The sequence below is a fragment of the Loxodonta africana genome, chromosome 6, assembly GCF_030014295.1.
Source record: "Loxodonta africana isolate mLoxAfr1 chromosome 6, mLoxAfr1.hap2, whole genome shotgun sequence".
Lineage (NCBI taxonomy): Eukaryota > Metazoa > Chordata > Mammalia > Proboscidea > Elephantidae > Loxodonta > Loxodonta africana.
The window spans coordinates 64,368,484-64,384,531 of record NC_087347.1 but is presented as its reverse complement, the minus strand read 5'-3'; the positions used below and the strand labels follow the sequence as shown (position 1 = coordinate 64,384,531).

General features: G+C 36.6%; 1 protein-coding gene across 2 annotated transcripts in view; it reads right to left on the bottom strand.

Annotated features, from left to right (window-relative positions):
* Positions 1 to 1,154: 1,154 nt before the first annotated feature.
* PDE1A (phosphodiesterase 1A) overlaps positions 1,155 to 16,048 on the bottom strand; it is a 382,834-nt gene continuing 367,940 nt past the window's right edge. For both annotated transcript variants that reach the window (XM_010602781.2, XM_064286924.1), the window contains exon 14: positions 1,155 to 1,228. In XM_010602781.2, coding sequence (XP_010601083.1) covers positions 1,155 to 1,228 — 74 coding nt within the window. The remainder of the gene's footprint in view (positions 1,229 to 16,048) is intronic.

The following is a 16,048-nucleotide window of genomic DNA, read 5'->3' as shown; positions in this document are numbered from 1 at the left end:
ACAGTCACTTTGCAGCTTGATTTCTTTGTGAGTTGCATACATAAAATAGGAACCACAAGCAGCAGCTCTGGAATTGTTGAGAGAGCTATGTGAGTTAACATATTTCAGATGTTCATCAAAGTACCTCATGCTTGATAATTGCTATTAATGAACCTATTATTATGAATAAAAGAGACAGTCATACAACCAACTCAAGAACATTGAGCAAGATATTATCTTAAAAAGCTAATCATAATTAAACTTTTTCATATCTAAAGCAACATCTGAGGAACTAATGATTACCTCTCAAAGGCTTGGTACGGTACCCTCAGCATTTTTTTCTTACTCCTACTCCCACCTCACCAGCAGGACCAACACTTTGGGATTATTTTTTACTTTTTCTAGGAGACACTAGATGTATCCACTATACACACATCCTTCCTTTCTACTCCCTGCACCTCCTCTGTTTGCTCAAGACAGTTGTTCTCAACTTTAAACCAAAATAGGCCTGTTGCCATCAAGTTGATTCTGACTTATAGCAACCCTACAGGACAAAGTAGAACTGCCCCACAGCGTTTCCAGGAGTGCCTGGTGGATTCGAACTTTTTGGTTAGCAGCCTCAGTAGGCAGAAATACTCACAAATAAGCTCATGAAAATTTCATATTTCCAAGGTATCACTCCCAGAGTAAATAATTTGATAGAGCAAAGGTGGCCCTAGGAGCTGAGTTTTTTAAAAGAGAACCACTGGTGCTGATTTCCACAGATTTTGGTGAATACTGATTTTTGTTTGATCTTATGTTCCTACCTTGTTGTTATCACCTGGTGTAAAATATTTGTATTTGCTACATGAAGTGGAAAATAAAATGAGGACTAAACCTCCACATAGAAAATAGCTTATTATTTTTAAGGGTTAAAGCATCTTGGTAAGTATAATTTTTATTGATGAGCAATTCAAGAACGTTTGGAAAAACTAAATATTTGCCCCCCTGTTAAGGTTTTGCTCTGAAAGCCAGAAGACAGACACTTTAAAAATGAATTCAAGAGGGCATTTAGGTAAGATAACTTTACCTTTAACGATAGCCTACAAACCATTTATTTTAGAAATTAGGTTTCTAGTATTGATAAAATTACCTCTCATGTTTAAAATGACAGGAGCCATTAATGTGTTTCAAGCCTACGAATGTGTATCAGTATGTTTTTCTTCGGCATTTACTAAGTCTTCTGAGTTCCTATGAAGATCAGGTTCACCTAAAAAAAATTAAAAAAAAAAAGCAAACAAACAAAAACCAATTAGGCCTTTGGAAAAACCTAATAAGGTCAGGAGACTGGAGTACTTGTAGAATGTCTGGAAGATTGGATTTTGTAATGGATTCTGTGGGATATTTCTCCAAAAGGTACCAGGCATTTATACTTCAGGTTGAAGATTTATAAAGTATAACAAGTCACCTTATGGTAGTTATACAGCTCTTTGAAGTTACCGTTTAATCTGGGAATACAGATATGAAACAGATGAGAGATGCTTAAACATCTGTTAAATCACATGTAAAAACTGTGTATGTCTTGAATATTTTTTAATCAAAACTTTTTTTAAACAAACCCTTTAATGATCGGTGTCTTTTACCACACCCTGGTTAGTTCCTGTGAATTTAAAACAAAAGAGGGTAAGAGAATAGTAATGTTTAAAATAGACATAATTTGTCAAGACAACCTAATGGAATTTATAGTCCCCAAATCACTCAGCTTCTATATAAACCTTGAAGAAAAACATTAGCACAGAATATGTTCCAACGTTTCTGGAAAGGTTGTAGAGAATTGATTAAAGACAGAAATATATATTTCAAAACTATATGGATGAGAGGCCTACAACATGAGGAAGGTGAATAAAAGAAGCAGACATTGCTGAGTCACTTGAAATACTTTTATATTTAAAGAAATAGTCATATATAATAGAATGCTCTCTGTGTCTGGAGTCTGTTTGAAGATATTCTAACAATTCAACTTTGTGCCAGTTAATTTTGAGATGATTCCTTCAACATATATCATGAGACCATGTGGTTTCAGGAGCCCTAGTGGCACACCCTGGTGGTGCAGTAGTTAAGAGCTTGACCACTAACCAAAAGATTGGCAGTTTGAATCTACCAGCTGCTCCTTAGAAACCCTATGGGGCAGTTCTATTCTCAGCAGCAATGGTTTTTTTTTTTTTTGTAATGTGGTCTTCATTGTGACAGATTTTTATTGAGGTCATAAAATTAGTAAGCATATATAGAACTTACGTGGTGTTATCCCAAATTTCTCTCTCATGGGCTCTTCAAAATATATCCAATGGAGGAAATTATCCTTTGTCTCAGGATCAATTTCTAGCAGTCTTATAACTTTTCTGATCATTCTTAGATAATGGAAATGAACTGTGGTCACTGTAAATTGCCAGAGTTCCAACTTAGAAGGTCTGGCCACATGTCGCACTACACATCAATCCTCAAACATAGGACCTCTTTCCCACCTTAAGCTTGCTATAGAGCCCACAGTGTGGAGAGAGAGAAGAAAGGTGACTTTTTTTTTTTTTTTTAATTCCTTTTTGGCCTCTTGAGCTGGAGCATAGGAGAAAAGGGGACTAAGAAGAGCAGGAAAGTTCTTACATGACTAGTGCCATTGTAGGATGGCTTTGTACTCACTAGACCTGGCAGGTGTTTAGAGAAGAATCTTGTTTTGGGAACACATTCATGGGCTCTTCAGAGACTGTTTGACAAGTACCATGGCTAGAAACTTCTCACCAGCTTGGTATGGCCACATGAATCTCTGGTTCCTCTACAACCTCCACAGTCCCTAGGTATTAGTTGGCACATGTCCAGTTTCCATCTGCTGAGGTGCCATCACCCTTCCAAATATGGGTGGCCCATGATTGGTTCACATGAAACACCGATGAAGAATTTGTCCCCAAAAACTCTTTGAGGAAAGGTTGAAACCTATACAGCCTACTTGACTTTGACTAATGTGTGTTATCATCTAATCCTTTAGATCTCTCATGCAGAAACCACACTCCATTTCCAATATCCTCTTAGCTTCAAGCTCTCCAAGCATCCTGGGGAAGCTACCTCTTTTGACTGGAGATGAATAGAGAAGCATTCCTACACCTTCCCCAATAGCAGAGATGTCTTTAAAGAAATTCTTCTTGTAAATTCTTTAGTCTTCAATAACCTGATGCTTTCATATGTTTGAACAAGGTGACAGCTTTTGAATTCCTGCCTCACAACTAATTTTGTTTTCTGACACTTATCACTTAGGGGCTTAGCTTCTGATTTAATATCCTGTTACTTTAGACTAGAACAGAACAAACTAAAATAGAATAGCATAACAAAAGGGGCGGGAATGAAATGGAATAGGATAGAATAGAACAGACTTTTAAAGGGACGGTATATAACTAATGAACTAATTTATTGGTTCTCAAAGTTTTTGAGTGAAACTTTTATAATGGGTAAAGGACACTGAAGTCCACCTATCCCCAAATGTTGTTAATTTTAGGGGATAAAGAACAGAATAATAGATATTTGGAAGAGGAACAAAATAATCAAAATGTAACAATTATTAAAAAAAATTCTAAAATGATATGCAAATTATATGCTAGAATAATTCTATACCTGCAAGGAGAAAATCAGCAATAAAATCTATGACCAAACCCAAGACAAGAGTTACGTAGCACTGAAAATAAAGCATCTACCTTGAAAACTAGAATTCCTGCTACTTGTAGGGACACATGCACACCACTGCCAACCACTGCATGTTAGCCTGATTACATGCTGGATTAGAGTCCCCAGCAAATTCAAATCTTTAGTTGTAGAAGCCTTTACAATTAATTTAGGTAATACTACCTGTAAGTAACCCTTAAAAAACCCTTAGGCTTTCACAAAAAGAAATCATCATTCTGATACATCATTTTGTCAGAAAATAAGAAATAACTTGCACTTTCAATCCATTAAAGATCATCTTAAATGACCTTCATGACCCAAGAGTTGTTTGTAAGTGCCATCAAGTCAATTTTTGACTCACAGCAACTCCATGTGACAAAGTAGAACTGCCCCATATGGTATTCTAGGCAGTAATCTTTATGGGAAACGATTCCCAGGTCCTTCTCCTACGGAGCAGATGGGTGGGTTCAAAGTGCCAACCTTTTAAAAGTTAGCAGTCAAGAGCTTAACCGCTGCGCCACCAGGGCTCCTTGGCCCAAGAGTGGTCTATGTAAAAGACCTCAAGAAACATCGATGGTAGTCAGAGGTTCATTTTTTAGTCAGGGGCTCCTCTTGTAATCTGACAAAACTTATGGACTCCTTTTTGCAATAAAATTCTTAAATAAATAAAATACATAGGATTAAAAAGGATTCCACTTACAGTAAAATATAATTATTAAGGTATTTAAATAAACATAGCAGTGTGATATAGTAATATACATACTCCTTTATGCATTAAATAATAAGGTCTAGCTGAAGGTTTATTATCTATGTAACTTTGATGTAATGATGGCATATGATATGTCAAGATATCTCTAAGAATTTAAACTTGTTATGAAAGTATCTGTGAGTGCTACCAGTAACAAACACAAGCAGCATGAATGTTACTTTCTATTGTTTTCTAGAAATGAAGGAAATGCTAAATTTTAGTTAAAGGTTAGTAAAAATAGCTCTCTGAGTAGACAGATCCCATCTGTGTATCCCAGGGTTCAGACCTTTAATCTAGTCTAACTTCACTTTACAGGGGAGAAACAGGCCCAGAATGATCAAGGGATTTTCTCCAGTGCAGACCAGAAATAGAACCTGAAGTCAAAACTGAGCTTTTTAGTCATTGCTCCTACAACAAGACCAGTAGACTGACTTGTACATTCACTTCATTGACATGATCTGCAAGATTACACACATGGGAAGCTCTTCCTTTAGAAATGCAAATGTAATATGATCTGGTTAAAGTAAGTGCATAGAAGCTTGTTTGATCCTACAACAAGGAAAAAGGTAGTGGAAGTAGGGGATCTTGGATATTCTATCTCGAAGAGCTTTTAGGTGTTCATCTAAACCAATTTCAAAAGTTAAAACTTTGAAAAAATAATTTGTAAAATGATGAAAAGAGTTTGGCTTTTATTTCTAAAAAGAGTCTAAATTCAGCAGGGTTTGGGGAGTGGTCACAGGAGGGACAGACCTACCAAGACAAACAGAAATCCTGTAAATTTAGGTAATCCAGGCTCTTAGCTTGCTATTTGAGATCACTAATATTTTATTAGAATCATAGGACATTAGATTCATAGATGACGTAAAATGATCCCTGCAGTGAGTAACACAACAAAGCATACTATCAGGGGATGTTAGAGACTTCAGCTCTCTAGTCATGGTCTCACTGAACTACTGTTTGTAAATTAATTACTACACAACTTAAAATGTAACAATAATTAACACTTTGTGAACACCTAGTAGGTGGCAGAGACTATTTTAAGTGCGTCATACATCTTAACATACTTAATCCCCATAACAACCCTATGAGATGGGGTTTAACAATTGTTGAAACTGAAATATAGCTTGAGTGATATGCCCAAGGTCTCAAAGCTGACAAGTGGCTAGAACCCTCTGAAAAAGCCAAACCAGGATTTTCACCTCTAGTTACATCGTTTCTCAAAGCACGATTGTCCACATACTACCTTCACCACTTCTGCCAGTTGCACGTGCCACCTATCCTTTTACTTACCTGGTATTCTTTTTAATATACTTTGTTTTTTAGAGCAGCTATAGGTTTATAGAAAAACTATAAAGAAAGTACAGAAAGTGCTCATGTACCCCATAAACACACAGTTTCTCCTATTAACATCTTGTATTGATGAACGTATATTACTATTAACTACAGTTCATAGTTTACACTAGGGTTCATTCTTTGTGTTGTACAGACGTATGGGTTTTGACAAATGCGTATGCCATGTGTCCACCATTACAGTATCATACAGAATAGTTTCACTGCCCTTAAAATGTCCTGTGCTCCACCCATTCATCCCTCCCCCCAACCTTCCCCTGAACCTCTGGCAATCTGATCTAATGTTTTTCTTTACACATGCTTCAAATCTACTCCCTTTTAAAAACTCAGTTTTGCCCTAAACAGTATTTTTTTTTTTAAATAGAAACAACAGATATGCTAGTGGTATTTTTTTAATACATAGGATTCATAATTAACACAAAAGATTTCTTTTATAGATATAAAAACACAATTCATGTGATAGTTTATAATACATTCTCACATATATTTCTAACTTGTCCAACCCAACAACCCTTGAATGTGAGTAGCAAAGTGATTGCTACGGTTTCTATCTTAGGGATGATGAACACATGATCAGAGGGAAAACTGACTTCTCCAAGGCACCATAGCCTAGGTGAGTTTGGAAGACAGAGCTCTAAATTATTCCTCGGAAAAATACTCCTGGTAAATTTCTCTACTTAGCAGCAGTAATGAATAGTGTTTTAAAATTCTTTACCCCACAAGAATTTGGTGTGAACAGTGTTTTTAACAAAAAGATTAGTTCTGGAGTTACACTGCATTCTCATTTCTTCGTGGGAAAAATATGACCTTTGCTATGTATATCGGTGTTTCTTTAAGTAGGCAGATTTGCCTAGGTTGCTTCAGTTTTATTTTTGGTCCATTTATGTAGGTTACGTGGAAGGTAATTAGAATGAATTGATGAGCAAAGATTAGAAATTATAATTACTGGAGAGATGTAGGAAAAAAAAAAAAAAACAGCTTCTGAACCTGATTGGTGTTTTGGCTTCCTCTCATTTGCATTACAGTATGGGAATAGGAAACTCTTGGACCTCAGAGGAAAGCACTGTCCCTCTGTTAAGATTTTGCTCTCAATTTACATGCATCTGCAGAGGAAACATTTTTAAGTGTGCTTTCCGCCTTCTACTCTGCATGTAAGAGAAGGGAACACTGAATACTAAGTACTGAGAGAGATGAGGAGACCCTGGTGGCGTAGAGGTTAAGTGCTACAGCTGATAACCAAAAGGTCAGCAGTTCAAATCCACCAGGTGCTCCTTGAAAACTCTATGGGGCAGTTCTACTGTCCTATAGGGCTGCTATGAGTTGGAATCGACTCGATGGCAATGGGTACAGGTAAAAGAGATGAAAGGAAAAAAAGAAGATGGTAGGGCTTCTAAAGAAAACTCCACCTACTTCCCAGATATTTCTCTCCAACCCTGTAAAGTTACAGGAAGTAATATTTTATTTGATAAAGTGTTATACAAAACACAAACCTGGAAATCACTCAATTATTTCTTGGCTCACTAAAGCAAAACAGAAAAAGAAATCTAATTTTAAGGAAAACATATAGATTTACATTAGCAAACTCTAGAACGAATCCATATACCCAATGCTCAAGTGTTAGGTGTTTAAATTACAAGTGATTACAGTATAATCTACAGGTGATCTAGGGAATATGAAAGATTTCTATGTACATTCTCCTGCCATTCAGTGAAATTATACTCAGCTTGGGGAGATATTAGCATGTCAAGCAGCCAGAGGTAAAGTGTAGAAGCATAGTTTGAACAAAGGCAGGAGATTGAAAACAAAAAGATGTGCCAAGAAAGATGTGACGCCCAGTTGAAAAAACTTTCTCTAGGAACCCACTGGCTGAAGTAACAATTTCTCCATTCAAATACCATTCTTTTAGAGGAAGGCTCTAATATCTAATAAAATGCAATAAGGGATTTGCACGGTTCAATCACAGATTCTTCAGGAAAAAAAAAAAGAAGGTGGCTCTAATGACAGGGAGATGGTAAGAGCATTGATTATCTTAGGGGGCTGGGAACCTGAGAGGGTAATACCTGAGAGAGAAAGAGAGAGAGCGAGGGAAAGAGAGAAAGACAGAGTCTGGAGTAGTGACCTTAAGGCCATTGAAATCACACCTTGTTTGCTTTTGAGTGGCAGGAAATGGTTGTGGATATGATTTGGTTCTTCAGGCCAATTTGATTGAGAGGCAATCCAGTTTCTCAATCAGGGAAGAGATAGGATGAAAATTAAATCTGGGAGGTGTGCCAAAAGTTCCTTTTCTTTATCATATACAAGTGAAAAAAAAATACATAGAAAATACTGATGAGATATAAAAACAAATTTCTTTGAAATAATAGAGAGATGCATTGTTGGTGTGATTTTATTTGCATTACTATTGTAAAAGAGGTCATTATTCCACTTGTACTAAGCTTCCTAGAGTCTTGGCTCTATCAGCAAGCTGCTGCACAGATGCATGGAACAGAGAAATGCTTCGTTGCTCTTTGAGGGTAATTCCAATCATGAGGAAATTGTATTCTTTAGTGGCAAGAGCATTTTTTTTTTTTTTTTTTGCATGAGTTTCCACTTACGGAGGTTGAGAAAACAGTCAGGAAAGGATGTCTACTTTGATTTTGCTCTTCTTTTTTCCCTATGGAGACCAAAACCACTTAAAATCTTCCCTAGTCAAAAACACAAATTTCAGGCAAATGTTGGTAGTCACCCAAACTTTTAGGAATCTTTAGACGTCCCTGGTGATATTTTGTAAAAACAATTTCACAAATTTGTAGACGGTGTTGAATTGGCACCACCAAATGCCCAAACAATTGTTTTTTTTTCCATCTCATTTAGCCTTAAATCATCAATGCTTCAAGAGTTTGGTTGGAACCTAAGTAGATTAAGGCCCCCAAATCAGGCCAAGATAAAAATCAATTCTACATAGCCCATTCTCTTCTAGTCTGGATGAGAAAGACTCTAGTGTTCTCACAAAATACCTCTCATGCTATTTATTTGTCTCCTGCATACATACTCCTATCTAACTTAGGCTGGCTATGATGAAAAAAAAAAAAAATTTTTTTTTTTTTTTTTTTTTTTATGATGAGAGGCTCTTTAATGGGATGTGAGGAGAGAGTCACTCTTATGTACTCAGTTTTTGAAAGTAGCAGTGGAAGAAATTGCTTCTCTGGGCATACATGAAAGTTACTCCTATCCAAGTACACTTTTAAATTGTAAATTCATGCTTTTAAATGAAAGCATTATAAGCAATTAGTCACAAAGTACTTATTGATCTACAGCCATCCAACAGGATGGATAGGGGTCTCAGATCTATAAAGACTAATGTAACAGGATTACTCTCATGATGGAGGTGAACTTATTTAAAATAAATTGTGGGTGCTCTATTATCTCTATATCAAACTAACATCAAAATGATTCTTACTCTTGTTGAACAGCTTTTATCTGATGAGATTTATGTTTCTTATATCTGTGGGTTTTTCCTTATTAGCAGACCTGCTCAATATACTTTTTAAAATTTCTATTGTACTTTAAGCGAAAATTTACAAATAAAGTCAGTTTGTCAGTTTGGCCAATGGTTTATCAATTTTGTTAATTCTTTCAAAGAACTAGCTTTTCATCTTGTTAACTCTTTGAATTGTTTTTCTGTTCTCTATTTCATTAAATTCTGCTCTAATTTTTATTATTTGCTTTCTTCTGGTGCCTGAGGGTTTCTTTCGTTGCTCTCTATTTGTTCAAGTTGTAGGCATAATTCTTGGCTCTTCTTTTTCTATGTGTGCATTTATTGATATAAATTGACCTCTGAGCACTGCTTTCGCTGTTTCCCAAGGGTTCTGATAGGAAGTGTTTTCATTCTTATGGGATTCTATAAATTTCTTTATTCCATCCTTAATGTTGTCTATAACCCAGTTGTTTTTGAGCAGGGTATTGTTCAGTTTGCAAGTGTTTGACTTCTTTTCCCTGCTTTTTCTGTTATTGATTTCTACTTTTATGGCCTATGGTCAGAGAAGATGCTTTGTAATATTTCAATGTTTTGGATTCTGCTAAGGCTTGCTTTATTACCCAATATGTGGTCTATTCTAGAGGATGTTCCATGTGCACTAGAAAAGAAAGTATACTTGGCTGCTATTGGGTAGAGTGTCTGTATATGTCTATGAGGTCAAATTGGTTGATTGTGGCATTTAGATTTTCCATGTCTTTATTGAGCTTCCTTCTTGGATGTTCTGTCCTTCAATGCGTTAGAGTTTGTTTTATATATTTTGTAGCCCTGTCTTTGGGTGTATCAATATTTAATATGGTTATATCCTCCTGGTATATTGTCCTTTTCATCAATATATAGTGTCCTTCCTTATCCTTTGTGGTGGATTTAACTTTAAAGTCTATTTTGTCAGAAATTAATATTGCCACTCCTGCTCTTTTTTGATTGTTGTTTGCTTGATATAGACATTTTTCCATCCTTTGAGTTTTAGTTTGTGTCTCTAAGGTATGTCTCTTGTAGGCAGCATAGAGACGGATTGAGTTTTTTAATCCATTCTGCCACTCTCTACAGGTGCATTTAGTCCGTTTACATTCAGTGTAATTATGGGTAATATGAGTTTAGTGCTGTCATTTTGATGTCTTTTTTGTGTGTTGTTGACGGTTTCTTTTTCCCACTTAATTTTTTGTGCTGAATAGTTTATCTCTATATATTGTCTTTTCCTCTTATTCATTGTTGTTGATTTTGTTTCTGCTGAGTATTTTTTCCTTGTATTTTGATGAATAGAGTTGTTAGTCTCCTTTGTGGTTACCTTAATATTTACCCCTATTTTTCTAAGTTTAAACCTAACTTTTATTTCTTTATATCTCCTTGTCCTCCTCTCCATACGAAAGATCTATATTTCTTAGTCCCTCTTTATAGTTTTATTGTTGTCTTCTTTCACATAATGACCACCGTTTCCCTGTTTTGAGCCTTTTTTTATCTTGATTTATTTTTGTGATTTCCCTGTCTGGGTTGACATCTGGTTGCTTTGTCCAGTGTTCTAGTCTTGGGTTGGTATCTGGTATTATTGATTTCCTAACCAGAGAACTCCCTTTAGTGTTTCTTGTAGTTTTGGTTTGGTTTTTATGAATTCCCTAAGCTTCTGTTTTTCTGGAAATGTCCTAATTTCAGCATCATATTTGAGAGACGTTTTTGCTGGATATATGATTCTTGGTTGGCAATTTTTTTTTTCCTTCAGTGTTTTATATAAGTTAACCCATTGCCTTATTGCCTGCATGGTCTCTGCCAAGTACAAACCCACTGCCATCGAGTCAATTCCAACTCATAGCGATTCTGCCAAGTACTCCGAGCTTATTCTTATTGACTCTTATTTGTAGGTGACTTTTTGTTTATCCCTAGCTGCTCTTAAAATTCTCTTTATCTTTGGTTTTGGCAAGTTTGATTATGCCTTTGTGACTTTTAGCATCTTGGATAGATATCTTCTCATCTTTCACAATATCAGGGGAGTTTTCTGCTAACAAATCTTCAACAATCCTTTCTGTATTGTCTGTTATCCCTCCCTGTTCTGGTACTCCTATCACTCGTAGGTTACTTCTCTTGACAGAGTTCCACATGATTCTAGGGTTTCTTCATTTTTTTTTTAATTCTTTTGATTTTTATTCAAATATATTGGTGCCAAGTGTTTTAAAGTGTTTTATCTTCAATCTCACTAATTCTGCCTTCCTCAATTCTGCTCCTCTGACTTTCTATTGAGTTATCTAATTCTGTAATTTTATTGTTAATCTTCTCAGTTTCTGATTGCTGTCTCTCTATGGATTCTTGCAACTTATGAGATTTTTCACTGTTTTTGAATAACCTTTTTAATTTCTTCAACTGCTTTATCTGTGTGTTCCTTGGCTTGTTCTGCGTTTTGCCTGATCTCCATCCTGATCTCATTCCTGATGTCTTGAAAAGCTCAGTATATTAATCTTTTGTATTCTGCATCTGGTAATTCCAAGAATGCATCTTCATCCAGAAGATCCCTTGATTCTTTGAAAGCTTGTTGACGTGATCATGGTCTGCTTCTTTACGTGATTTGATTTTGACTGTTTGGTTTTTTGTTGTCTCCGAGCCATCTATACATGATTGTATTAGTTTGTTTGCTTACTGTATCCTAGCTTCTTGCTTTGTTTGGTTTTGATATGCCCAAATAGGCTGCTTGAGTGAGCTGGCTTGATTATTTTCACCTTTGAAGCTCTAATGTCCTGTCACCAGATGGCTACAGCTGTTGTCAGGTATGTGAGCCTAGGAGTCCATTCACTTTTCTTGTATGGATTCAGCTCAGGTGTCCAGGTAGTTGGCCATCAAGTGTGTGGTACAGGCTCTGTCCTACAGTCTTAGAGGGGCAGCAGTGATTGGTGTAGGTATAGGTATCTGGTTCTGAACAAGGTAGGGGGCTGACAACTGTTCCGAGTGTCTGTGAGGAAAGCACATCCATGTTCCCTAGAGTACACAGGTGCGTGGGTTCTGTAGATGGACCATGGACACTCAATGCTTTTGGTTGTAAGGACTGCGAGGTACCAGTTATCCTTGGACCCCTGTTGTGGGTGGCTAGGTGACACAGGTGGAGCCACCAGTCCTTAGGCTCCTTATGTGGGTAGGTGAGGACCCTGTTTAATAGCAAAGTGGTGTCAAACATCAAACACCCACCTCTCCACTGCACAGCTGAAACAGTTGCAGTGTGCCAACAAAGGCCTATTCTCCTGAAACAGGTCCACACAGGTTCATGCAGTGGGGAAAGATATTCCAAGTCCATGGACTGTTTATGCCTGGATGGGAACTGCTTCTGTCCTGAGCTCCCCAGCTTATTCAAGCTGGCAGATTATCTTTTCCCCCAGTTGTAAATTTATTCCTTCTCCAAGGCTAGGAGAATGGCTCAGGGTGCTCCACAGGACCTATCTCAGGCCCATGGAAATCAACAGCCAATGAAGCCTGCTTGGGGGTTGGGGCATGGTAAAATATATGCAAATACTTAGCTTTTGCCAAGAACACTGTCCTTCTCTGGTTCTGGAGCTGTGGGTATGCCATGCAGCTGGCTGGCTGTCACTGAGGAAACTGCATCTGGAATGCTACCGCTAGCCTCACAGCAGTCACTCCAGGGAATGTTGCCTGCTGGTTCCTGGCAATTCAGGTCTGGCAACTCCTCTCTGCTTCTGAACTGTCTCTCCCTCCCTCTGCTGCTCAGTCCATTTTCTAACTTTGCCTTTGATGTTCAGGGCTCCTAGCTTGTCATAAGTCTAATCATTTCACTTGTTTTGGGGGGGTCTTTTTTGTAGAGAGATCACCAAAAGTACCTGACTACTCAGCCTCTTGGCTTCACCTCCTCTCTCAACATATTTTATAGATGCCTATCCCAAGAAGGAAGGATGATGTGGGAACACGGAATGCTTTCCTTGTTCAGAGTGCTGAATTTTTTCACCTCCATAAAATTTTCCTGATGTGAATCACAATTAGTACAAGCCTTCCAAGATTAGTTGCTACAAACTTTCCTGTTACAAATCGGGCCTACCTGACAGAGAACAAACAAAACAGAGAGTTCCTGACAGAGCAGGAGAAAAGTGGGGTGCAGAACTGAAATTCTAGTAAAAAGACAAGACTTAATGGTCTGACTGAGACTGGAGGAACCCCAGAACACATGGCCCCTGGACTCTGTTAACCCAGAACTAAAACCATTCCCAAAGCCAACTCTCCAGACAAAGATTTAGACTGGACTATAAGATATAAAATGATACTCGTGAAGAGTGTGTTTCTTAGTTCAAGTAGATAAAAAAAAAGATACATGATACTAAATGGGTAGCTCCTGTCTGGAGGCAAGATGATAAGGCAGAAAAGGATAGGAGCTGGTTGAATGGACACAGGAAATCCAGAGTGGAAAGGAGGAATGTATGGTCACATTATAGGGATAGCAACTAGGGTCACATTAACAATGTTTGTATAAATTTTTGCATGAGAAACTAACTTGAGCTGTAAACTTTCATCTAAAGCACAATTAAAAGAAAATACTCTTTCTAGGTGAGAAAAAAGAAAAAAAATTAAAAATTGGGCCTAGATTGTGCTTTGAAGATGATATTGTGATAAAGTTTGAACATCAGATTTGTGAAGGTTTTTACCAACTCCGTCTGAGGACATCTTAAATCCCTTCTGAAGGAATCTCTTGGTTCACTTTTTCTTTCCCCTTCACTTTTCATAATTTCCTCTTTGGACAGGAAGAAATTATGGAAATTAACTATATATGACAAAGGTCAAAGACGTCAGCTATAAGTCTTTCACATGCTTTCTGGGAACCTCCTAGATTCCTGTAGTTAAAAGGGAAAGCTATACTAGCCAAGGTATCTAAGATGAGCAAAGGTCCCAAAAGAATTAAACTCAGGAGAACTGAAGAGCTTTGACTGTATACAAAGTCTAAAAACAGGTATACTTTAAGAGATAAAACTAAGGGGGTACAATTAAGAATTGAATTGCTGTAAACCAAGCTTGCTGGACTTAGCTAAAATGTCCTCTTTCTGAGAGAGGCTACAGAATGCTTTTTAGAAGACAAGTATCTTAAGTGTCTGAATCCTCAATGAAAGTATTTAGATAGAGATTGTGCATTTTGAATTCTCCAAAATAAATAACTACATCAATCATTCAAAATTAGGCAATTCCATTCCTTCATTAACTCATGCAAACACCTGGAAGGATTTGAAAGACATTTGGGAGATATAGTTTGTAGTGTATCCTGATAGATCAGTTAAGAATGAAAATGCAAGAGAAGAGTCAAGATCAATTAACCATACAGTGATTCACTCAATTGTTAACTGAATTGACCCAGTGCATGTTGTACCATGGAATAAACATTAAAAAAAAAAAAAAAAATTTTTTTTTTTTTTCATATCAAGACCATTATGGGAAAGTCATGTATTTCCATAGTAAACTTCTTTAAGGAAGCCTTCTCTAAGATCTTCATACAGGACAGAGGCACATACATGGACCATACATGAACCCAGGGAATAATAATTATAGAAAACACTAGGTTCTAAGCAATTTGCACATATTAACTCATTTAATACTTACATAGTTCTGTGAGATAGATATCTGTGACATATTTTTTATCATCTCCACTTTACAAATGAGCAAACCAAAAAACATAAATAGCTTGCTCAAGGGTTACATAGCTAAAAAGTGAGGAACAATAATTGAAATAAGATAGTCCAGTTTCAGAGACCTAGCTCCTAACTCTATACCATACTTTAATACTTGCTACGTTTTTATCTTTCCTCAGTATGTGTGTATGCTTTACCTTTAAATTAAATCTGATGGTAAATTATATTTTTTTTTCTATAGGCAGAACTAGAAAATAAGAATAATTTCTTAGAGAAAATACATTCTAAACACTAGCCAGTCTAAGCTAATTATTGACTACTAGTAGTCAATAATTAGCTTAACCATTAAGTTCACCGATAGAGGATCACAATAAAGAAGACGTAAAAGAGTAGCTTTTAAAAAGGCACTTTTTCCATGAGACCAGAAGAACTGGATATTGCCTGGCTACCATTACTGAAAATTTTGATCAAAGATTCTATAGAAGATTCCTGATGAGAAGGGGGAAAAACGTGGAACAGACCTTCAAATTCTCCTGAAATCCAGACTTCTAGACCCATTGAGGCTAGATGACCCCCCCATGCCCTGAAACTATAGCCCTGAAGAAACCTTTAAACCTTAAGCCAAAAACTATCTCCTCAAACATCTTTAAAGCAATAAATAAAAAGAAAAAATAGTTTAGCTTAATTAGTAAGAAAAGTTTGCCTTGAGTATTGTGCTCTTTTAAAGAATCATCTATGTGATCAAATTGAGAACAGCAACTTGGAAGGTTAGATGAGAACCTTAGGAGACAGGGAGTTTGTATTAATGATGGTGAAATAATTTGGAAGAGGATATCGAGAAAGATGGCACAAGGTGAAGAATGTAACCAAAGTCACTGATTTGTACACATAGAAATGTTGAACGGATGTATGTTTTGTTGTGTATATTTTTGCAAAAAAAAAAAACCAGGCAGGAAATAATATGGCTAAACTTAAACTGAAGCATGTGGTGGACGGGTCATTCTTAAATTCAACAAAAACATTTTATTAAACCATTCTTATCCCTGCTGTTTATTCCCACTAGAATATATTTTTTTCAAAGATATCTGTCCCTTAAAATTTTCATAAATCATTTCTTTAAAGGCAGAGAAACATTAAATGCTGTGCAGAGGGACAAACAGTAGAGTTGATGTA